Source organism: Dendropsophus ebraccatus, chromosome 1, assembly GCF_027789765.1.
Source record: "Dendropsophus ebraccatus isolate aDenEbr1 chromosome 1, aDenEbr1.pat, whole genome shotgun sequence".
Lineage (NCBI taxonomy): Eukaryota > Metazoa > Chordata > Amphibia > Anura > Hylidae > Dendropsophus > Dendropsophus ebraccatus.
Genome location: NC_091454.1, coordinates 174,744,624 through 174,770,764, shown reverse-complemented (window position 1 = coordinate 174,770,764; position 26,141 = coordinate 174,744,624). Strand labels below are relative to the sequence as shown.

Here is a 26,141-nt window from a genome sequence, read left to right as displayed (position 1 = left end):
TCTTGAAATGTGACAGGAAACTTTCACAGTTTATATGGAAAACCCACAAAGTCCATGGCGGAGAGCTGCGGTCCAGCAATGCTAGGCTTTCCTCCACTTCATCATTTGGTTGCTATCCAGGTCTAGGTCGGAGCCCCCACATTGTGTACACCTTACAAATGCCTTTGCCATACTTTGTTTTACAACTTTAAACATTCAAGCCATGCTGCATGTAAAGTTTATTTCTTCTAGGTTCTCCACAGTTCTGTGCTCATTCTTTCTGGAAAGTCCTGCATAACATCCTTTCTGTCTATACGTCTCGTGGACATAAGCATCTGTATAATGTTTACAGTAGTGTCTTGGGCTCCTGTAAGAGTGGTATGTGTGTGTAAAAGAATAGCCAATTTGGCCGACTGCCACACACACACACACACACACACACACACACACTCACAGCAGTGCTTTTACTCTGGAGAGTGCTGGGTTTCATCCCCCCTTTTGCCACCCCTACTTTACCCCAATATCATCAGCAAATCTATAGTGTACATCTATACAAATCTGTACAAATCTATAGTAAAGTAGCTCATTGTCACCATGATCATCTTAGTAGGGTGACTTACGGCCATATTACATGGCACAATGGGCCGGGGAAGCGAGCGCCAACCTGTCAGCTCAGCGCTTGTATCCTCCTCGTTTCCTTCTCGCAGCCTTTAATCCACCAAGTAAGGCCGATAATTGTTCAGTATAATAAGGCCTTTTCCCTTTCATTTTATTTCCCCTTTAAAAGTGGGGGAAAAACATGTTGCCACTTTCAGGGTATGTTCACACTGAGCAAATGGGGCGGAATTCCGCGCCATAGAATCCCACCTGCTTCAGTGTCGAACTACATCTCTATGGGAGGGCTTGCGCGCCTCCGCTCTCTGCTTTATTTGAGCGGAGGCGTGCAAGCCCTCCCATAGAGATGCGGTCCAACACTGAAGCAGACGGGATTCAGTGGCGCGAAATTTCGCCCTTATTTGCTCAGTGTGAACATACCCTCATGGGGTAAATTTTTTTAGAGGTGTAAGACACCTATACCTGGCGCCTACCAGTGGACACCTTTAGTAGTGGAGATTGAAGTGAATCTGACCCAATGGGCACCGCTGGATAGATATCAATGAAAGCATTCAGAACATACCTTCATTATCTATGCCTCTATTTTTTTTATTTTCACTTAACAAAATAAAACTTTATTTGGACTGTAAATGGTGTCAAAGTGGCAGAGCCTATTATTCCCTGGGCTCTAGAACCGCTATGATTTACCTTGCTGCATGCAGAGTGTTGCTGATTATGCAAGGGACAGGCATACAGCAAGGTAAGGCATAGCGGCGCTGGGGCCCAGAGAATATTAGGCTCCTCCTCTTTGACACCGTTCAAAGCCCATATAAAAACACAGACTTGGGCAACAAAGGTATGTTCTGAATGCTTTTATTTATATTTATCCAATGGTGCCTACTAAAGCACATTATGCGATGGCCCTTTCTGAAACAAGACCTTGTCATGTTGCTTGGTCAAAATATATCTGCCAGGTAATGTACCACCTAGATTTTTCCTTTACCAATCAGTAGAGATGAATTGATATCAAGCTCACTAGTGTTCATCCGAACTCTCAACATTTGAGTACTGGTGGCTGCGGAAGCTGGATGCAGTGCTAAGGAGTCCTGAAAAATGTGGATACAGCCTTACACTGTTTCCCAGCCAGCCTTAGCCTTGACATAATGGATCGCATATAAATAAAAAACTTACATAAGGTTATAGAATTTAAAGGGGTAGTGTGACGTTTCAAAATTATTCACTAAATAACACACATTACAAAGTTATACAACTTTGTAATGTATGTTATGTTAGTGAATGGCCCCCTTCCCCGTGTTTCCCCCCACCCACACTAGACCCGGAAGTGTGATGCACTTTACTCACCTGATTCATGTCGACCCCCGTCCGCCATCTTGGGACAATGATGTCATCTTTGGGAGGCCGGCTGAAGCGTTCCATCCGTCCCCCATGCCGGTGATTGGCTGAGCATAACTGTGCTCAGCCAATCGCGGCTGAGCAGCTGATGATGCCGCAGAGGGGGGCCGGCATGGGGGACGGATGGAGCTGTTCGGCCGGCCTCCCGAAGGTGACATCATTGTCCCAAGATGGCGGACGGGGGTCGACACGAATCAGGTGAGTAAAGTGCATCACACTTCGGGTCTAGCATGGGTGGGGGGCAACCTGGGGAAAGGGGCCATTCACTAACATAACATACATTACAAAGTTGTTTAACTTTGTAATGTGTGTTATTTAGTGAATAATTTTGAAAGCCGCATTACCCCTTTAACATCCTCATAGGTAAAGCTATTTGTAAAAGATTTAAAAGTGGCCTTCAGTTGGCAACGTGGAATATCAGTAATGGAGCATTCTGGTAAAATAGAAAAATAGTGCTGCACTCAGTACTATATTCCTTATCAAATACTGTGGCATCTTCATTCAGTGTGTGAATATAGCCTGTATTATAAGCAGCTGCAGCCCTATAATATACTGAGGCCCCCTTCACACTTCAGGAAAATCTGTCCTTTTTTTCTTATCAGAAATTCCTGTCAGGATTTGCATTCAACACTTACAGCCTTCAGGATTTTTCCTAAACTGTGTCTGTTCAGGAAAATAGGTCAGGAAATTATAGAACCTGTCCTATTTACATCAGGATTTCCTAATCGGATGCCCCCATAGAAGTTTATGGGAGCTCAGGAAACACTAATGCTTTGCTGATGCGCATCAGAAAATCCTGAAGACACTACTAATGGTTTCCTGAACATAAAATCTGATTACTGTCTGGGAAATCCTGATGGTTTTCTGAAGCCTTTTAAGGCCTACTGGTCATGATTTCCTGACAGTCTTGAGGACCAATCCACCTGATAGTTCACATGTTGCCATTAGATATTATGCTGCCACACCACCTCCAAATATGCCTAAAGGACTGTCCTATCCTTACCACATGGTAGCAATTCACCAGAAAATACCACCAATACGTGACTACTCTGTGGCTGCTTGGATAGACCTGAGTGGAGCCAACACAAGTTAAAGGGGAAGTCCAGCATTTTTTCTAAAAGAGCCAAGAGGAGGTGGCTGAACATAACAGCATGCACCTACCTCCTTGGCTCCGCTCCTGTTCCTGGTCCCTCGGCCACTTCCTGGTCTGGCGGGGACGCAGGGCTGACAGGTCATGACCCAGGTCTCTGCTCAGACCAGGACACAGCCGAGGAATCTGGAACCGGAGCAGAGGGCCGTAGAGCAGTGGACCCCTCCATGTTATATTCAGCCACCTCCTCCCCAGCAGCTTTGGGAAAAATGGCTGATACTGGACTTTTTAAAGTGACACTGTATATATTGAATGTGAAGCATCTGAGGTTGTGAATGGTGCGGAGAACCACACATAGAGTAAAGGGGGTGGCAATATCACTTTAAAGGGGTTATCCAGTCCTACAAAAACATGGCCAGAGGCAGCCCCACTCTTGTCTCCAGCTCAGGTGGGGTTTACAATTAAGCCCCATTCACGTCAATAGAACTGAGCAACAAAACCCCACTCAACCTGGAGACCAAAGTGGTGCTGTCTCTGAAAGAAAGTGGCCATGTTTTTGTAGCACTGAATAACCCCTTTAAGGTGAGACTATTTTTTAGTGAAATCACATTACAAGTAGTCTTATACTGAGTTATAGGTATTGCAGATCCTCCTCTGATGCCGTGACAGTCTGTCAGCAGAATCCATTGGTATCCTATAGTTAGTAGCCAAACTAGAACTCCTGGGATGACTTAAACCATTTGAAGGTCGTGTTTTGTGGCATGTGCTGACAAGGGAGACATGTGGATTTATGACCCTCTGTGGCATCTTTGTGTAGTTATACGATGGAACAGCTCTGGCATTAGGGTACAGACGTGTCAGGGGTCTGCTCTTTGTGCACTTTGCACCCAAGCAGATATATACAATTTCATCCTTTCCTTATAATAAATCTTGTCTGCTGATACATAGGTGAGCTCTGTCCTTTCTTTGAGCTTTAAATAAAACCCTCTCTTTGGTTGTGAGGGGTCTCCAAGGTATCAGTCCGGGGACCACCATCACAACAATGTGTGAGAAATAGTTGAGAAGTAAGCAGTAAATACTCCGGCTATGTGTGCGGGAGCCTGGCACTGCTCCCAAGACCGGACTCTGAGTCAGACCCTTTTGTTTACTGCTGTGTTGTGGAAAAAGGAGAATTGGTACTTGCCTTCTGAATTTGTATCCTGTAAATGGCTTTGTAGGGAGTAGACCTCAAAGCTTCCCTATTCATTTGGAAAGTGGCTGGAACTTGTTGGTTTACTGGGGGGCCCTTTACATGGGATTTTGTGCGCATATTCATGGAAGTTTATTTCATCAGTTCTTTACTTGTAGGTCAAAGCTTGGGAGTATTGATCCTGATAAGTCTCACTGTACCCTGTAAGATTGCTGAACAAATATAGAATCCTGGTCTAGTCTTAGACAGGTAGTTCACAAAAAAAATTCTGTCAAATCAACTGGTGCCAGAGATTTGTAATTTATTTCTATTAAAAAAAGTCTTCCGGTACTTATCAGCTGCTGTATGCCCTGCAGGGAGTGGTGTATCCTTTCCAGTATGACACAGTGCTACCACCTCTGTCCATGTCTGGAACTGCCTAGAGCAGTAGCACATCCCCTTAGAAAGCCTCTCCTGCTCTCCACACTGGAAAGAATAAACTACTTCCTGCAGGACATACAGCAGCTGATAAGCACTAAAAAACTTGAGATTTCTTAATAGAAGTAAATTAAAAATCTTTGGCACTTTCTGCCACCAGTTGATTTGAAAGGGAAAAAAAAATTGGTGAACAACCCTTTAAAGTATACAGCTGGCGTGCGGAATTGGATTACTATTGTTTGACTGTCATCTTATACTGTGTGACCCTGCTGCAGTAGCAGTTTCTATATTTTTGTATTTACCCCCAGCCTAAGGTTGAATTCACTCAATGGAAAAAAGAAGCTGAAAAATATCAGTTAAAATATGTGGTTGCACATCAGAATTGATTTCAATGGGAAATCCCACTCTATGCTGAAAAGTCTGTGAGGTTTCCAAAACCGAAGTTGTTTATTTTTAGCACAAAAGTGTGAGTGGAAGCTCCGATAGAAATAAGAGTGAGAGGTTTGAAATTGTGTTCGATAGCACGGACGTGTATTACCGGCGGTAGTTGTGCGGTTGACTTGTCTTGTTTATAGACCTTTAGTCATAACTTGTTCCGTCGTACCCACCCCTTATGTAGTTATGAACTATTATCCTTGTGTGTCCACATGTGGAAATTGTCCATCTACTGGTATACTGGACAGAAATAGAAGCAAGGAAGGTGTGATACTAAAGACATTGCTTTAAATGTCACTATCATTTTCTAGGCGGGACCTATAGCATTGTGTTCTATAGGTTACTAACTACAGCTCTAGTCAGGCTAAGGGCCCTATTCCACCGGACGATTATCGTTCAGATTATCGTTAAATCGTTCGAATCTAAACGATAATCGTTCGGTTGAAATGCAGTTAACGATTAACGACCGAATGAGAAATCGTTGATCGCTTTATAAGACCTGGACCTATTTTTATCGTTGCTCGTTCGCAAAACGTTCGCAAATAGTTTGCCTTGAATAAGACATCGTTCAGTTGTTCGCAATAGATACGAACGCAATAGCGAATAAATAGCGAAGAAAAACGATCGCAATTACGATAATAAGTAATGATGATCGTTCCATGGAAATGAGTGAACGTTTTCAGGTCTATCGCAATAGCGGTCGTTTGAGATCGTTAATCGTTAACGATTATGCAAACGATAATCGTCCGGTGGAATAGGGCCCTAAGTATGGCTCATACTATGAAACGGTGTGTATTTATGTGTGGATATGGAGTGAAGACAAGCTTTGTACAGCGATGCAGAATATGCTGGCTTTATATTAATAAAGGAATTATGTGTCCACAGAAGTAACACTGCACAAACAAAATGTGAACATTCCCACAGCCTTCTAAGGGACAATCTGTGCTGCTATTATAGTCTGTACTAGAGCTTGTTGGTCATTTTTGCAAATCCGTAAATCTACTGACAGTGTGAACAGCTCAGTAGAAATCAGTTGGCTCTAAATTTGTCCGGAATTGCGGATCCACAAATATGGATGCACTTACGGAATGTCTGAATGTAGCCAAATACTGTTTAGAACTTGTGTAGATTTGCACAAAAACTAAAAAGTTGAACTTGACCAATAAAACTTCCCTATACATTTAGCGATACGTATAAGGCTAGGTTCACACTGTGTTTTTGCAATCCGTTTTTTTTGCAAAAAACACATGAAAAACGTATGGGGGGAAAAAGGATGCATTTGTGTGCATCCGTTTTTCCATTGACTTCCATTGTAAAAAAAAAAAAAAAAAAAACGGGTCCAAAACGGATCCGTTTTTTTGACGGATACAAAAGTAGTGTCAACACTACTTTTTGTGTCCGTAAAAAAAAAAAAAAAAAACGATCCGTTTTGACAAATTTCAAACAATTGTGCGACTTTTTGACAGGAAAAAAAACAAAACAATGACTGCCATTAATAGATTCTTTATAATGGTTTTTGTTGTATGATATATATATTTTTTCCCATCTGTGGGTGACATCAGAGACTCTTGGATGACTGAACTCTGAGGTTAAATATAGATTGCGTGACTGGTAGTATATACGTATATGATGATAGAATACTTTTAGGTGCAGCTATGCTTTAAAGCCTATAAATAGTGAGGAGTCAGTTGCATGAATCAGGCCTGGTAATGGCATGTACTGCAGTATATGATATGCTGTGTATATGTATATTGCTCTTTATTATATGCGTTCCTGTTTTATTTCTGGAATTCAGTAGACAACAAGGTGTGTCCAGATTCAGTTTAGTAAATGACAGCCTTGAATCGTTCCTCATACAGATGACTGTCCCTACACAAGAGTCACATAGCACCAACGCAGTGGTGCCACATCGTAACTACCACTGTTATGCCAGCACAAAATGAACACAAACAGTCCATGTAATTCTAGTTACCAATAGTATAGTGCCAGCCACCATTAGCCATTAGTGCTGTTTAAACAGATGTGCCAGCCACAGACTCTCCTATACAAGTGTATCAGTCAGTCATGATGCAGAAGGCCAGTCAGCAGCAAAGGGAGCCTGTCATCAGGTTGGCTGCACTGATCAATCCCTCCATATTTGTGTATAGGGAGAGACCTGTCAGATAGCAGCCTGGGAGGACCCAAGTTACCCTTCACCCTGTTCCCAAATTATTATAAAACTATGTTTTCTGTGAAACAGACTTTCAGAATATGTTGTAGTTGGTTGTAATAAGGGATCCTTTACAGTCCATGCTGCTAAGGATTTTTTTTTTCTATATTAAAACTGCTCCCAAGACAGATGTTACCATACCACATATAGACCATAATTTAGACCGTCCACAGAACATGTAGTGGCACAATGGCAACTGAAAATTGTAGACTCTGACATGTTCAAGGATATTTCCTTTTTGCATCCCATCATACGATGGGTAAACTGTTTGACATCATTCATGAAGGCCCTATTACATGGGGGGATGATCTTCCAAATTGGGTGGATATCGCCCTGTGTAATATTGCCAGCGATAATAAACTTGTCGAAAAATGATCTGCCATTGGCCACACATCTCCCTGTGCAATAGTAGACGTGCAGCTGACGGCTGAGTAAAGCAAGGGTCGCATGAAACAATCACCGAGCTGTGAATGGTCTCCGATCCAACAAACCAGTGCTCGTACGGTTCGGGCCGCATAGTATGGCCTCTACATTTGAGGACAGTGATCTTTGTTCGTAGAGCAGTTTTAATTCTTACATATTAATACATTGATTTAAATAGGTTAACTATGCTTTTACTTGATATCTGCTATTCCAAAAAAACATGGAGTTTTAAAACATCAGCCTTCCCGTTGCCTGACCCGGTCAATTGGCCCATTAACTGTTTAGGAGATCCACAGTGGAAATGCCTCTAGACATTGTATCCAGAATTCTCTCTACTCTGTCACTGGCTCTAAGTCGGTTGTCATTTATAGAGACTTTCCTATCTCTCTAAGTGATGGCATGCAGGATATGCCAACATTTTATGATTTGTGGTGGTCTGACCTCTTGGTATCCCACTAATTGTTGGAATAAAGAGGTTGCAGTACTGGCGAGTTTTCCTATGCCCAGTGGATGGAGGGAATTGCTCTTGAAGATGAGTTGCCCTTGCTTGTACAGCTTGGTGGTCACCAGACTGCTGTGCAGGGGAAAACAAGTGAAGTTTGTTTACACCTGTGCTCTTCATTTACACCTGTTGGTGTGTAGGACCACCATTTCATACATATTGGCTTATCCTAGCAATGTGATATCAAATTATTAGATGGGCAAACTAGTGAAACTGGTATTGGTCATGGCTGTTGGCCATCAATATAAAGTATATGAGGCTCTCCCAAAAGACCTTTGACAGATGTTAGTGGTGATTTGTTCTGGGAGAGATAAGCCGCAGCTAGAGCTCTCTTGTTGTGTCTTTAACCCTCCCCATAGAGAACACAAGAATGCTCAGCCGTGGTGAGCATTCCTGTGTGTGGGGAGGACAGGAGAGATAACTGATGGCCGAACTATCATTTAGCCCTAAGTTATTGATGCTGTATGAGGACCCTAACAGTTTTGTTGCAGAATCATGTATCACAACTTTACTGCGTTACTGAGCCTTACATACTTTTCTATGACTGACCAATTTAGAATACAATGGAGATTTTTTTTTAAAAAAAAAGGTACTTAACATTACAAAATACACCAATTAAAAAAATACATTTTTAAAACAAGTGCTTTTTAAAAAGAGTGGTTAGTTATTCAAGTGCTTTCTGTAACTTTAAAAATAACCTGTGACACCTCTTATGCAGCCTTTACCACAAGTCTTCAGGGTGGTCCCCAATGGCTTTAACCTACCCTGCTGACCTTGATGGATAGATCTCTCCCTATTTGGTTATGGAGAAAGATCCATCAATCAAGGCTGGTGGGGAGAAGCCACTGGGGGAGTGATGACAGGTACCCTTGAAAATAGATGTCCCCGCTATTTTTACTGGGCACTAAGTTCTGTACATTTAGTAAGAGTTGTGCCTTGTATCTCAATCTTGTCCCATTCAGTTGAATGGAACCAAACAGTACTGTGCTGCAATAAAAGGTACAGCTAAGACTAATAGTACATAGCTAAATCTGGTAAACCATGACGTAAACACTGTGCTTGCCACATCACACAGCTGATCAGTCAAAGTGCCATAAGTTGGACTCCCAAGTGTCTATTGATTCTTTATCCTAAGGCTAACCCCTTCAAGAATATTCCTTTTTGTTTTTCAGTTCTAGTCTGTCACCGATTACATTACATGGCTTGTAACAGAAAACTTCTAGAGTTCAGTCCGTACTATAAAGATGATGGTAATGGTTATGTGCAGCCAGGCTCCAGGAAGCTAGAGAAGCTCCACCATGTCAGAGAACCCTCCATCCCCTTCAGTGTGAGGCTGGAAACACACACAGCAGTTCAGCAGTTTTTGTGCCAAACCCAGAAATGGATTCAAATTGGATGGAAAATTTAAAGGGAGGACTTGTATATCTCTCTTCTGTTGGATCCACTTCTGGTTTTGGCACAAAAACTGTAGTGGCAGATTAAGCGTTCACACCTACAGGATCTGCAGCAGATTTGATGCTGTGTTCAGTTATTTAAATGAAATCTGCTGCAGAAAATCAGCTGCAGATCCTGTAGGTGTGAACGCACCATAAAAAAAAAAAAACCATGTGTGTTTCTAGTCTTAAGGGTACATTCACACTTACCGGATCCGCAGTGTATTTTCCGCTGCGGATCCGAAGCAGATTTCATTTAAATAACTGAACACCGCAACAAATCTGCACGATCAAATCTGCTGCGGATCTTCTGCGGATCCTGTAAGTGTGAACGCACCCTAAAGAGGTTAATGTGCATTTTGAATGGTTCCACACACACTTTCCTGACTTCAGTCCTCTATGGTTGACAGGGCTGCCCATAGCTGTAAATTATTTTAATCATTAAGACTTTTAAGAGAACAGAATTGTATTTATTTGAGGTTGTCCAGACTTGCAAATTGGTTTTTAGAATGGACATTGATTAACTTTTTTTTTCTGTTTCACTTCCAAATATTGTCCAGACCCATTCTATTTTACTGTACGGAAGCAGAGCCAAGAAAACGAACAATGAAGCATAGTATGTTGGCTGTCTTATGTCCTGTTTATTTAAGGGAAATAACCATCCCAGCCTTTCCACTAAGTCATATAAAGATATGTTTAGGGGTTAATAATGTAATCTCCCTAAGAGGCAGTGATGGTTGTGTCTTGTAAAACTCTCATTGCAACACTGGAGTTCTGCTTTTTAGACACTTTCTTTTGCAATCTTATTGATGGTTTTCCCTGTGCACTGCAAAGGGTGCCGCTCACAGAATGAAGAAGGTGGGATCTTCAGACGAGTATTATGTAATACTGGTGGCTGGAGATGTCTGATGCAGCCCTGGGGAGTTCAGGAAAACATGGATACAGCCATAACACTGAGCTCGGGCACCAATTTTATGCTTGGTCAGGAAATAAGTTCTCCCTATAATATTTTAGCTAAAACTAAAAGTGTCACCAACTTTGCTTGAATCCAGCCTCATAATCTTTATTACTTCTCATTATCATCTTTTGCCAAGTTTTCTGCTTCTATTCTTCAGAAATGCCGGGTTATTTTACAGTGCCAGAAATCTGTAAGACTATGGATTATAGGATACCAGATGACTTTATTTCTGCTTAAGTGCTTTTGTTCATGAGGTCTTGGCAGTGTCGCCTGAATTAATACTCCAGTATCTTCCATGTCGTCACCCTTTCCAGGTAGTGTCCTGTTTGTGTGATAACAAAGGAGGGAGCTGTCATGTCGGAGCAATCCACCCATACGGAAAGTAAATAGGAATGATGTAATGGTAAAGCTTGCCTAGTTGAGCAACACAAGCACGACGCACATGGGTGTACAATAGAGCGAACCTCAAGCACGCTTGGGTGTGTCGGAAGCGGAGTGGCTGGCTGGTCAAGTTGGATGCAGCCCTAGGAAGTCCTGGAAAATGTGGATACAGTCTATGGCTGTATCCATGTTTTCCAGGCTACCTTAGGACTGCATCCAGCTGCTTCAACCACTGGTAAACAGATGCTGAACGCTCGGGTTTGGCAGAACCCAAGCGTGTTGAAGGTTCACCTATCTTTAGTGCACAAAAGACATCCCACTGTGATCAACTGGTACATCAATTTTCTGTTTTTACCATGAATAGACCGGCGCCAACACGGGGATGCCGATGCCGTGGTCCCTTTCTTCTTTTTTTTTTTTTTTTTTGAACCGCGGCCCAGTTTCTGCACATGGTGCCGTTTTGTTACTGAGCATCGTCGTACTGGAATAAGACGGCACTCTTTACTGGGGTGGTGCTTGTAGTCGGAACTGGTTCCAGTAAGTAGTAAAGGATGATCCCGGCACTCACCAATTCTTAGTATTCTTTTATTGAAGTGTCACATAGTATAGGTACAAACAGGAGAAGGCGGCGTTTTGGCTCGTGGCCTTCATCAGCTGAAACGCTGCGTCCTCCTGTTTGTACCTGTACTATGTGACACTTCAATAAAAGAACACTAAGAATTGGTGAGTGCCTGGATCATCCTTTTATTACCGAGGTGACCAGGAATAGATTGGCTCTGTGCACGGGAAACGGACCACAATTCAAAAAAAGGACTGCCTCACCAGCATCGATGCGCCAGTCTATTCATGGTAAAAACAGAAAAGCGATGTAGCGCTTTAAAGTTTGTTTATCTCACCTCCATTTATCATGCAGTTCAGTCAATTTGGTTATTAAGAAGCCGCTTCAGTTTTGGGACAGGCCGTAGTGTCCTTCAGTTCCAGGCTCATGTCTGCCCTTGTGATCACTACCTATAAGTATTGTGTGTCTTTAGATGCCTGTACATAATAGCACTGGGAAACGTTTCCGTCCTTTGCTGCGATCCCGTCCTTTGTCATTTACACACTGGCGGAATCTTTACAAGCATGCCATTCTTTCTATGTATTCTCATGCACCGCTTTGAGGCATTCCTCCTGGTTTGTGGTGGTTTTTAGGTGACCCTGTGTTGTCTGGATATTTTGCTGTTGATATACACATTTTTCCCATGGATTTTAGTAAAATTATTGTCTTTGAGGAACGGAAACAGCCTAGTTTCCTCCTTATGTATAAGCAGAGTTATGAGCATAAGATTTTATATTTGGCTTTGTGGCTTAGACTGGACTATTTGCCTCCAAACCCTGCAGACAGCTGTTTGGTTGTGAGCGGCGATATTCATGAACAATAGATTCGCTCACACTTCCTAATCTACACAGAGTTTTCGTAACCTAGACAAAAGAATAGAGGGGATACTCCGAGTCCAGCTGTCTTATGCAGGTCAGAGTAGACCTATTGAGTTACTATGGGAAACTGCATTGCTTTTCTGTAGATTAGTTATATGTGGTGCTCACTCCACTCATATGGTGAAGAGAAAGGGTACTGACATATATGAAGTCAGACAGTCCTCACCTGTCACTTTTGTCCCGGTTGTATGCCCTTGGGGGCTGAGTTACAAAAGGCAGATGTTACAAAACATTGGTTGTCAGAACATGCTGGAATTTGTAGTTCTAGCATCAGCTGGAGAGCTACAAGTAGGGAAACAATTGGCTAGGTAGTCAAAAAATGCAGTGTACTTGTCAGCAAAATAAATTAATAATGTTGTCATTTTATGGTCCACGGTCATGACTAGAACATCGATCGTACAGGTCTGCTATGTGCCCTGGCTTTTGTATCTTCATACATCTACATTCTTCGGTGTTAGCATGGCCGATATTAACTTCAGCTATCAGGCTTACACTTCAATATTTTTATTGACTCTGTTCTTGCTCTCCCCTTCCTTGTCGCCCATGTGAACACCAGTCTGTAGATGAATTTCCTTTTGCAAACAGTCCAGGTTGTGACCAAGACGTTTCTGCTGGTTTACACATTAACTGAAGATGTTGGCTCGCATCCATCCTTTTCCCAGGCCAGCATTCCTATTGCACTGGGACTATGCTATGCAGCACTGTTATGTCATGTGCCTCATAGCATACTTTGCCTAGTTTTGCTGTGGTGGACAGTAGTTGGCAGCAATCCTCAGAAACATGCAATGCCTTTCTTACATCCCTATGTCCAATCCATGATAAACCTCTCTTCTATGGCTGTAACTTAGTATTACTTGTCAGTACACCAGGGCAAATTTAAAGTGTTGAGGCGCTCCCAACATAATCATGATGCTGGGAGCTCCCAGGTCCAGTCTGCAGAACACCGTCAGTGTACGGAGGGAATTCTACGGACTTGTGAATGACCCCTTACAGTCACCGCTTCCTCATAACTTCAGTACTTGGGGTATACTAGGATCAATATAGATTTAGAATTCATTACCATGTACAGCATCATCGTCAGTTCTGCAGTTCACCCAGTATTGTTTCTAGCTGACCTTCCTTTTTAATAGGGAATATTCCCCAAATACTTATGAGTGTTTGTTCATGTGCCTATCTATGTACTTTAACACCATCAGCAAATATTTTTATAAAGCAGTTTATATTAGCTAAAGTGTTATTGAAGGTCAGTCTATGTAAGGTTTTTTTTCAATGGAACAGATAAAACCTCCTCTAGGTGTGTGTTACTACTGGTATAGAAATTACTTAATGCATTCATGCAGAACTAATTTTATTGTTTCCAACCCATGCAAGCACACTGATCTATTATTGTAAGGGATTTAAAGGAAATCTGTCAGCACCAGGACCAGACCTGAGGTGCTGACAGTGTAGTGTAGTGTGTGCAGGGCACCTGTATTAAATGTGTCCATGCAGTCGACTTTGTAATCAATTGTCAAAGAGGAGTAGTGGCTGGGCGTTTGTGCCGCACTTCGGCACGGCTCACCGCTACTTCCTTCTCCCTCTGTTTATTGCATACTTCCTGCTCCATGCTGATGTAATCTTGGTCTGCGCCTACACCGTTGTTGGCAAGTGCAGCGTGCGCCGACTTGGCAGTTCATGCCTGCACCGCTTATGTCTCTAGCCCACGTGCTCCTGATAACACCGATCACACATGCGCTGTAGGAAGGAGGAGTGGTGCACATGACCCGAGGGCCTGAAGCAAGTACCCTCAGCTGGGGTGCTCAATGTATGTGCATCGTTCCTACGGCGAATGCGCAATCTGTGTTATCAGGAGCGTGCGGCCTAAAGAGATGAGTGGTGCAGGCATGAACTGGCAAATCGGCGCGCAGCCCTTGCCAGCGATGGCAGGTGTGTGCACCAAGATTACGTCGGCATGGAGCAGGAGGAGAGGCCAGTGGTAAATAAGCAGTAAAAAGAGGGAAGAGGAGGAGGAAGTAGTGGTGAGGAGTGCCTCCTCTTTGACTCTTGATTTCAGTGGGTTTGGCTGTACAAAATATACTGTGGGGACACATATAATACTGGTGCCGTGCACACAAGGGGCCAGACACCTACACTATACTGTCAGCACTGTCTGGGTGCTGACAAACCTATAGCAAATGGTGATAGGAAGTGGCACTGGCAACCCTCATGCACAAGAGCTGAATGATGGCCATTTGCTGGACAGGCTGTGGAAGCTCTTGGCTCCTCTGATGATGACGTCTTAGGCACCAGTTGTTCTGCAATGCTGTATATTTAATTCTGCAATATGATCGACTTGGCATCTGGGAAAAACCACAAAGCAGCTGAAGGAATAAGTGATGGAGGTATTAACATTCTTTTTTATGTTTTAATAGATGGGTTTCATGGCAAATGTAGAAAATACATGTCATTTTGAAGAAAACTAACATTTGGTCTGGCCTGTAGATACTGATCTGTCTTTCGGATACTGTACAGTGGTGTAGGCAGTGAAAACCAAGTCTTCTATCCAAGCAGTCCTACAGACAGCCAATTGGGGAGGCTGTAATGCAGCACATGCATATGTAGAGCCCGTCTAGTAACCTTTTGCATTTCAGCATTATGTAACCTCCTTTCTAGATTTTGGAAAAGATTCTGATTTGGCTGGTGATCCCTAGTCACCTTTCAAGGCTCTCTTAGGGCCCTATTCCACCGGACGATTATCGTTCGCATAATCATTAACGATCTCAAACGACCGCTATTGCGAAAGACCTGAAAACGTTCACTCATTTCCATGGAACAATAATCGTTACGAAAATCGCTATATTGTTTGAATTTAAACAATAATCGTTCTATGTAATTGCAGGCAACATTGATCGTTGATCATGTCATTGATCGTTGATTTAGATCTGAACCTAAAATTGTCAATTGTTCGCTAATCGTTTGCTGTAATTCCACATTCGGTCGCTCAAGTTCGCCATTTTTTCACTAATCGTTCAATGTAATTGCACATTGTTCATTGTTTTGCTGGGATCAGAATGAATAAACGATCATAGTAATGATCGTGGTAACGATCGTAACTAATGGCCATCACGATTTCAGGTTAACGATAAACAATCTCGTTTGTTATCGTTTATCGATAGTCGTTAATCGTTAAAAATCACTCAGTGTTATAGGACCCTTAGTGTTTAGACCCGTACTAATAGGGAGAACGAGCGGGAAGAAGACTGCGCTGCAGCAGTCTGCTGTGTGTCAGAAATGAAGAGTTGGTCTTCATAGACTTGCCTTATGAGACTCACTTTTTTCTGCTAACACAGAGCGGAAGTAAACTGAAAACTTAAACATGGACCAATCAAAACTTTTCAGATGTCTCTATGACGTCAAAAGTTTTTCCAAACAACAGTGACACTTTTTAAAGGGGTTATCTAGGTTTTTAAAAAAAAAAGTTTTAAAAGGGCCCCAAGCAATTAAACATGCAGATAACCTTCCCATGCCGTGCTAATGCTCTGTTTAACTTCCAGTCTGCTCTTCAGTTTTCACGTTGGAGCTGAATGAGTTAGGTGACTGCCGTATCACTGAATGGTGAAGCCAGACATATGGCCTGTGCTCACTTAGGGCCCTATCTGACAGATTTTTTCAGCCAAAGCTAGGAATTGATTTAAAAAGAGGATAGATCTCACTCTTTCCTTTATGACCTGCTTTCAGTTTATAGTCGTCTGTTCCTGGCTTTGGCTTAAAAAAATCTGTCAGACATCTGCTGTTGTAATAGGGCCCTTGGCTGCAGATTGTGGTGGTTACATGACTTCCACTCCAGAAGACCAGGGTGCCGAGGGGTTAGATACTGCTTGTTCATTATCCATAATATACTTTTACTGGGCTCTTTTAGAGCTTTTTTTTTTTTTATTTAAAAGATGTATAACCCCTTCAAGTGTGTGCTGGTTGTCTAGTAGTGCTTTTCAACAGTATAGTTTAGTCCTACATGTTCTGCAATGCTTTACCTGAGCTGCTGCAGGGTGTACTGTACAGAACCCTGAAAAAGCTCTGGTCCTCTATGTAGAAAGTGATTTACAGCTTCCAGTAGCTCTTTCTGTCTGTTCTATGGAAACACTTACTTTATCCATATTTGTTACCTCACTATTTTTCTTTTAATCTTTATTTCTTCTTCTTTTGGGATGACCTTCTAGGGCCTGAGAACCAATTACTGGTTTTCCATAGAATTGTGATCTCTGGATACAATATATCCAGTGTACAGTGGTCGTCCTGGAACCAATTAATACTGTAACTTGAGGGAGCGCTGTACAGTGGTTTTAGGGCTACATTCCCCATGTACGTGTCAATTTAACTGCTTCTACAATATGATTTATAGTCTCCACTGTGGGGTTTGGATAGACAGTTAATCACTGCTGGAAATATGAAGGCACATGTACAGGAAACAAGCTTTTTATTTTGCACTGCCAATATGTGATATGCCATGTAAGAAATGATAGAATTAAAGTGAGAAGGCTGCTGATGTTCAGATTATATGAGGAGAAATAATGAAGGAAATGAAGAAGTTGGCGTGTTGACGGCTTTCTATTTTTATTGCGCTGGACATGCAGACTATGTAACTCAATTACGGAGAGTACAGGGGTAGCCGGCTTGTGCTACAGACATGTAATTGTCTAATTACTTTAGCAGAGATCTTCAGAAGCTTTATAGGACACTTTGTATCAATCATGAAAGGATTAGAATTATTTAGCGTGAGCAGATAAGAGACCTTGGACTGGGATATGGTTCGCTTTGCTTTTATTTTCTTTCAGTATCTAGTAAAGTTAATTCCAGAAGGTCGGAGTCCAAAATATACTTTGATTACCACATCGATAATTATGGTTGGAGGTGGCACTGAGAAACCTCGGGAGCTCTATTCCTGTCAAACTGCATTCCTTTCTGGAGGTTTAATTCCTCACCCTGAATCCTGATATTGTGTATCTCTTCAGAGTGTGAAAAAAAACCCCTGGGAATTAAAGCTCATGTTGTTTCCATTATAAGGATTGATACCAATATCATAGATAAGCTTAATTTATTGCATGCTTCCCTACATCCTTAAAGACAAAGGAAAGCACTTTATGCTCTTCCCTGCAAAGGAGAGTACTCGCAAGAAAAAATGACTGCACAACTCTAGGCATAGAGGAAGGCTGGGTTCTAACGATGTTTTATTTTAATCCGTTTTTTTTTTTTTTGTTTTTTTTTTGCAAAACAAAAAAAGAAAACCGGATGGAAAAAAAAAAACGATGGATTTGTGTGCATCCGTTTTTTCCATTGGCTTCAATTATACAAAAAACTGAAACGGACCTGTTTTTTTTTTTAACCGACACAAAAATGAGGTCGAGTTTTTATGTATGTTAAACACCCGTTTAGATTCGTGTTTTTTTTTATTTATATAATGGAAGTCATAAAAAAAAACGGATGCACACAAATGCATCTGTTTTTGCATCCATTTTTCATTCATTTTTTGGGAAAAAACAGATGAAAAAAAAATGTGTGAACCCAGCCAAAGCTGTAGCTTTGCAGTAGCTTTAGATCCATGGGTTTGACAAGTGGTCAATCCGTTAATTTTTTATTTTTTGGGTACAACTGTAAACATACTCTTGGCCTGTGTCACCAAACACTAGTGATCTAGCCAGGCTTCCCTGATTACTTTCAGATTTCTTTATACTACAGTATGACAAAATTATTGGAAGTTAGTGTTTATTCAAAGAATGACTTTTGTTTTTTTGTTTTTTTCTATCAAGGCTTTATTATAAATATACATACATTTTATTTTATTTTTTTCATTTGTTAATCTTGAAATATTACTTTTTTGTTACATTGGCCAATAGGGTTCATACAATTGGCTCACATTTTGCTTAGGATTGCCGTATAGACTGGAACGTAGTTATAAGGTATAATGTTTAGCTGCCAGAGGCCGCCATAAGGCAGCATATGTATTAGATTAATGTAAGCTTATAATTTACATGGTAATTTTTTGACTCCTTCCCCATGGAGGGGATAAAGGTCAGGGGTGTTGGATTTCTTTTGTTATGAACCCCTTCCAAAGTTCCAATAAAAACCCATGCACAGGATGCTGGGTACTGTTGTATGGGAAGATTTGGTCAACCACAGGTATTAGATACTAGACACAACTTCAGTTTGCCCTCTACCTTATTTGCAAATCAGTAACATTAAGGTTAAGCGATGTCCCACTATATTCAGGGGTTACCATAGGTTTCCTTAATAAAAGATAAATAATTATCATCAGACTTAAGGTAAAGAAACCAAAAACCCCAAACCCCATATCACAATTAATACGAAGGATTGCATTGTAGGCACAGTGTATGGTGGACTCCTGCAGGAGCTTCTATTTTTTTTTTCTTCTCCCCTCTAAGCTACTGAATATAGCTCAAGGTGAATAAGCAGTGGGAAGGTTGCCGAGAGAGGTCATCTGGGTGAGGGTCTTGTGAGAGGAAGTGCTGACCAGGCTTTCATGTAGTATTCATAGGCTATTTCGGTTCTTCGTGAAGGAAGAATGGATAGTAAAGAAGTAGTATAGGGAAAACTGTGTTGTGGGATTTATTTTTAACTCTTTTGGGTTATGTTCACACACACTGCAGATCCGTTGCAGTTATATTTGTAGCAGAGCTTGTAAATGAGAAAAAAAAATGTAAATGCTGTTACTTGTAGTTGGGTTTACTAGAACATTTGCAAATTAACGAAAAAAAAAGGTCAAAAGGTTTAGGAATTGTGACAACCATAAAGTGGATTGGTCATCAGACTATGCTTCCCTGCATGAGGGCAGCTTTGGGAGACATCCAGAAATTGATCCTTTCCCTGCTATATTTACTGCTGCTACCGGCTTCTGGATACCGAAGACCAATTCCTTAGAAGCTCTTAGTATGGGACAAGTCCGCTCTCATCCACAATGGGACAGAAATAATAGGAGTGATTAGAGAACACATCGGACACAACTCGTAACCGTGTCCTGGTGTATTCTCTGAGTGCCACTATTAGCCAAATGGGCAGTATTGTGTAATGGCAGATCCACTTTACAGGAAATCCTCCATTATGTAATGTGTTGCTCATTTCTAATTATTTATTTATATTTCTTTTTGGTCCTAGATACTGTGTCCTGGGTCATGAAGCTTAATCCAACACAAGCTCCATTATATGTAAGTACATAGAATGCTGGATTCTGTTTCTATTAAACTTTCTTTTACCAAACTTTACTGTGTGCAGTTACGTGCCGTCTGTGTACTCTGTTCTGAGGCTTAATGGATAGCTGTAGTTTAATAGTTTTATGGTTACATAAAGTGTAAAATATTAACCAATACCAGTGCCACCTTTATGTTAATTTTGTAGCATTTGATGTTACATTGAGGATTATGCTAGTGAGGTTTGATAACTCTGTTTAGAGAGAGTATCCTAAAATTACAAATTATCAGTCATTTATTAGATATTGAATACGTGTATGATTCTTAAGAGTCCAACTATGGTGACCTTCCCCTAACATAAGAACAGAGATGCCTTGTGAATAAAAATATAGTCAACTGTGAGCACCAGTTCATTCACTTGCAATGAATCTGCCAAAGAAAGATGAGTACAGTAATCTGCTATCAATCAGCTTCCTCTTTTTAACCCCTTAGGGACCAAGCCTATTTGGACCTTAATGACCAGGCTCATTTTTCAAAATCTGTGATGCTTTAACCTATGCTAGCGATTCTGAGATAGTTGTTGTTTGTTTTTTCTTTTTTTTTTTTTGTAACATATGGTACTTTATGTTAGGGGCAAAATTTGGTCACTGTCTTGTGTGTTTTTGTGTGAAAAACATCAAAATAACATGAAAAACTTGCACTTTACGAACTTTGAAATTCTTTGCTTCTAAAAATAGAAAGTCACATGACAAAAATTAGTTCGTAAGTCACATTATCAATATGTCCTCTTTATTCTGGCTTCATTTCGTAAACATATTTCACTTTTTTAGGGTGTTACGGGGCTTAGAAGTGTATCAGCAAATTACCACATTTTCATGAAATTTCCAAAACTGATTTTTTTTTTTTAGGGACCAGTTCTTTTTTTTAAGTTGATTTAGGAGGCTTGTATACTGGAAAACCCCATAAGTGACCCCATTTTGGAAACTAGACACCTTAAAGAATTAATCTAGGGGTATAATGAGCATTTTAACCCTACAGGGGCTGGAGGAAAGTATTCACAATTAGGCCGGAAAAAAATGGAAAATAGAAATTTTCCAATAATATATTTGTTAAGATTAAAGTATCTCATTTTCATAAGCAACATGATAGAAAATGCTCCCCAAATTTTGTAACGCAGGTTCTCCTGAGTACAACGGTACCCCATATGTGGGCATAAACCACTGTATGGGCACACAGCCGGGCTCAGAAGGGAAGGAGCGACAATTAGCATTTCCAGTTCAGATTTTGCTGAAGAAGTTTGAGCGCCTAGTGCGTTTGCAGTGCCCCTGTAGTGCCAGCAGAATGACCCCCCCCCCCCCCAAAAGTCACCCCATTTAGGAAAGTACACCCCTCAAAGAATACATCTTGGGGTGTGGTGACCATTTTGACCCACAGGTATTAGAGGAAAGTATTCAAAAGAAGACAACAAAAATGAAAAAATAGAATTTTTCCAATAATATGTTTGTTTAGTTTGAAATTTCTCAATTTCACAAGGAACAGGGGAGAAAACTCACTCCAATATATGTAACTGAGGTTCTCCTGAGTAGAACGGTATCCCATACGTGGGCATAAACCACTGTATGGGCACACAGCAGGCCTCAGAAGGGAAGGAGCACCAATTCGCATATTCACTGCAGTTTTTTCTGAAGAAGTTTCTGAGCGCCGGGTGCGTTTGTAGTGCCCCTGTAGTGTCTTCAGAAGAGAACCTCCCCAAAAGTCACCCCATTTTGGAAAGTGCACCCCTCAAAGAATACATCTTGGGGTGTGTTGACCATTTTGACCCCACAGGTATTGGAGGAAAGTATTCAAAACTAGACTGTAAAAATGAAAAAAATTGAATTTTTCCAATAACATGTTTGTTTAGTTTGATGTTTGGGTGGTTATGGGCAATCTGGGGTGGTTACGGGCAATCTGGGGGTGCTTAGTGGCTATATGGGGTGGTAACAGGCAATCTGGGGTGGCGATGGGCAATCTGGGGTGGTTACAGGCAATTTGGGGTAGCTACTGGCAATCTGTGGGGGTTTACGGGCAATCTGTGGGGGTTTATGGGCAATCTGGGCGGTGGTGACGGGCAATCTGGGGGGGTGACGGGCAATCTGGGGTAGTTACGGGTAATCTGGGGTAGTTACAGCTAATCCAGGGCACTTGAATTTGGTGACACGGGTAAAAAAGTGCCTTCACCATTTGGAACAAGCGATCAGCGGTATATAGTATCTACCGCTGATCGCTTGTTCTGGGACCACACCTAGTGGTCCCCGATCATTGCCCCATGCTCTCTGGCATCTCCGGTGGTGGAGAGAAGGGGGCTTTGATCATTTTTAGGAATCCATCACTGTGAACAGAGTCTGTTCACAGTGATGGCAGCGGCCTTCTTGGATCAGATGGCTGCCCAGGGAGGGGAGGGTCAGTGACCAGGTCACTAGTGTTAATTCAGGGGACAGCGGGGGGACATGTTTTCATCTCCTCTCACCGTGGATTCACGGTGAGAAGAGATAAGTGTTCAACTGCGCTGGCAATGTCCGTTATTTGTCACCGGCGAGGGGACTGGCCGGGACTGAGCCCACACTCTGCCCCGACTTCTTCTCAGCGACCTCCGGTAGCTGAGAGGAGGGGGCTTCGGGCATCATCGGTGCTGCTGCACTATTCTGCACCATCTCCATAAAGAGCTGATGGCAGCAGAATAGAGCCCATTAGTGATTGCCGTAAAAATGCGTATCGGCGGTCACTAATAACATAATACATGTATTCTCTGGGTCACTACGGTTACGGCGATACCACATTTGTGTAGGTTTTTTTTAACTATTATCACTTTGGCTCAATAGAAACAATCTTCCTAGCAAAAACCCACAAAAACTGTCGCCGCATTGCAAGATCCATAGCGTTCTTATCTTTTGCGCGACAGAGCTGGTTTTGGGCTTATTTTTTGCGGGAAGATCTGTAGTTTCTATTGATGCCAAGTTTTATATGTATATGACTTTTTGATCTTTTATGACGTATTTTCTAAAGTGGATTGATAAAAAAAAACAGTACAAGAATAGCTGTATTTTATTTTTTTTTTAAAGCGTGTGTCGTGCGGTATAATTATTGATATAGTTTTATAGATGCCATGCGCATCAGAATAAAGCCCATTAGTGACCGCCGTGAAAATAGCCCACCGCACCGCTCCATACTGTATATTGCTCAAAGCAAGTAATTACCTGTTCTGAGCTTTTTTTGCGGCTATTTCTCCCAACTCACCCCCCCCCCCTCTATGCAAAAAAGGAGTTAAATGGAGTCTACTCCAACATGCTCCTTCCTCCTGACTCCCACCTTCGTTGGCATCACATGACCCCCTTCTCTTTATTTGGCTGGGTTAGTGACCAAAAACTTGGCCACTGAAGAGAGGGAAGACACAGACGACAATCTCCCTCAGCCTCCCCCCAGCTGACGGCCTCCAGCACAGCCGCCGGCACACTCCTATGCTTAACCCCCCCCCCGCGCACCCGGTGCTTCTTCTCACCACAGCTGACAGACTGCCTCACTGCCGGTCTCTCCGGTGCTGCGACCACCCCAGCTACCTATCCCCTTCACAGCCGCTGCCTCCCTTCCGTAACATAGAAAAATTCTCTAGTGCGTAGTGTCAGAAATGTTTTCTGTTGCAGGCTGGATTATCTATTACCCCTCCCATACCTGACCCTGCTTGATTGACACTCAGCTACAGTCAGGGTCATGGTCACGTAGCCGTGAGGTTGTATTCCACCCAAAACTACATCCCTTAGAAGATCAGCACTTTTCACTGGAGAATAAAATCATTTCTCTATGTTCTAGAGGCAAGCAGCTACCGTATGTCTCGTTGACCGATTACCTAATATTGCCAGCAGTTTGAAACATGAATTGCAGCTGACAGATTCACAAGGGCTTTCGTGGCCCCGTTTGTGATCAATACAGGTAGTCTGTGGTCAGACCCCCACTAAACGGCCACTTGTCACCTATCTTGTGGATAAGGAATAAACTGAAATCTTGGGATAAATCTTTTGGGTAAATTTCTGATGTTCTTTGTGTTTTATCGCTGCTGATTACTACTTATTATTACTAAAATGTCCTCCATGTTGCTGTGGCTCGTAAAGCTTCTCCTCCTCTCCTTTCCCTAAACTATAAATGGCATGTGACCTGATCCTTCAGTTATCTATACATTGATCTCATCTCTCAAAAGGGATTAACTGGAAAAAGAGGCATTTTTCTCTCATACAATACAGTATATTACATATTTTTCTCTATTCACATGTACTATAATGATGTGATTGGGGTCTGACTGCTGTGACTCCTTGAAAGGACTCCTGAATAGGGTGGTAGTGAGTAAACTTCACTGTCTCTTAATTCATTGTCTATGGGAGAACTGAAGATCTGAAGATATAGGGAGAGATTTATAAAGACGCCAGTCTTATATTAGGCCCCTCCCCCTTTCCCCCGCCAGGATTCACTAAGAGCCGCACGCCTCTTAGTGAAGCCGGTCGGCCGGGTGCCCGGACCTGCGCCCGGTGTACTAAATCTACCCCTGCTTCCAGGTGTAGGTTTGGATCATGATTTATGCCTGCAAGCAGGTGTAAATGATGATAAATGAGGTGCGGGAGGAGGCCACGCCTCCTCCCCGCCTTAATGCTCCGCCACCCCGCCCATCGGGCGAGGGGGGCATATGGCAGGCGTATGCCAGGGAGTAGGGGTAAATCTGTGTCTTCTTCCTGGTGTGCGCCATGGACAGACCCTTCGTAAATGTCCCCCATTGAGTACAACGCTCAGTCAAGTTTGCACATTGTTCCTCTAATTGGGAGTCCTTTTCTCAAGACTGCATGGGCTCCCTGCAGTTGTACCCTTAGCGATGTGGATAAGGAATAAATAAATTTATCAAGGGCTTTGCCCCTATTGGAAGGTGAACAATTGGATTTTTCACCCATTCTTGGTCTAAATTCTATTCTTGAACCAATATTCGATGGGGGAATATTTTAAGATGCAACTTTTTTTTTTTTTTTTTTTTTTTTTTTTAAATCTGCCTGTTTTGAGTATTCACCCAAAAGTTTGCGTTATCTGGGATTAGCATCTAATTTATCAATTGCGACTGGTGCAGGCCTACATCTGGTCAGCACCAGGTGAATAAACTTGCACAATTTTTGCTTTTATGCAACATTTAATTTAGATGCACTCACTATGGCAGTGCTACATTTTAAGAAATCAGTCACAAGATATTGGAACAAAATGTTCATTAGAGTCACACACACATTAGATTCCTTAGTAAGTGTCTACAGTGGTAACACCTGTTTAATCTTATTTGGCATAAAACCTGTGCATGTGTAAGTGGCAAACCTATTTTATGTTGGAATAGTAAAATAGAAGCTTCCTTTTATGTAATCTGTATTTCTCCATTGGTCCTGATGCATTCCTGATTCCAGCACAGATCCCTTCCCCAGCAGCACTGTACATACTTCACGTCTTGGAATTATTTGGGCTTTATCTCACAGAAAATAGTTTCCCATCCTGTGACTGCAGATTTTTTTTCCCTACATGTTTGTTTTTGAGTCATCTCTAAAAGAGACACAGTGCGCAGTTTAGGATGGTGTAATGCGTTCTTTAATAATGGCTGAACAGGTCATTTCATCTGACCCAGATAAACACCACCAAGGGGGCATACTAGATGTTCTGGGAAACTACCCTGGTCCGCTGGTTTCCTCTATGGAGTCTTGGCATGCAGAATGCTTCGTCTTTTGCTGTGCATTGAACTGTTACACTTCAAACATAAAACCCATCAACTTTTTATTTCTTCTTCTTCTTAGCAATAATTGTTAGTATAGATGTGTATGTGTTTAATACTCTGTATGTAAGAGAGACTTTAATATATTCATATAATGTCTCATGTCTTGCAGCTGTATAGTTTAAAATATAAGGGGTTGTACAGGATTAGAACACCATGGCTGCTTTCTTCCAAAAACAGATCCGCACATGTCCATAGATTGTATCTGGTGTTGCACACTGCATTAGTGAAATGATTGAGAATGAGGTGCAATACTAGATCTATCCTGGGACTGCCTGATAACCAATGGTAATTAGATTTGGGGCATTCCCTGAACGTATACTTTGTCTGTGTGGGACCTGCTGCACTTTTTAGTCCTGCTCAAAGTACTGCATCAAGGCTTCACTTCCTGGATAACATGGTGATGTCATGACTTGACACCCAGAGCTGTGCGGGCTGTGGCTGCTGGAGAGGATGATGGCAGGGGGACACTGAGGGACACAGGGCACTGAAGGGACACTGAGCATCCCCCTGCCATCATCCTCTCCAGCAGCCACAGCCCGCACAGCTCTGTGAGTCTGGTCGTGACATCACCATTTTATCCAGGAAGTGAAGCCTTGATGCCATAGTAAGTGCAGGGAAAAAAGCACTTTATGTGCATTTC

The 26,141-nt window shown here is 42.1% G+C and overlaps 1 protein-coding gene across 1 annotated transcript in view; it reads left to right on the top strand.

The window, feature by feature from the left end:
- AKAP13 (A-kinase anchoring protein 13) overlaps nucleotides 1–26,141 on the top strand; it is a 150,338-nt gene that overhangs the window by 12,454 nt on the left and 111,743 nt on the right. Inside the window, exon 2 of the mRNA XM_069984889.1 lies at nucleotides 19,646–19,695. Within this exon, the coding sequence (XP_069840990.1) occupies nucleotides 19,663–19,695 (33 nt within the window). The 5' untranslated portion in view covers nucleotides 19,646–19,662. The remainder of the gene's footprint in view (nucleotides 1–19,645; nucleotides 19,696–26,141) is intronic.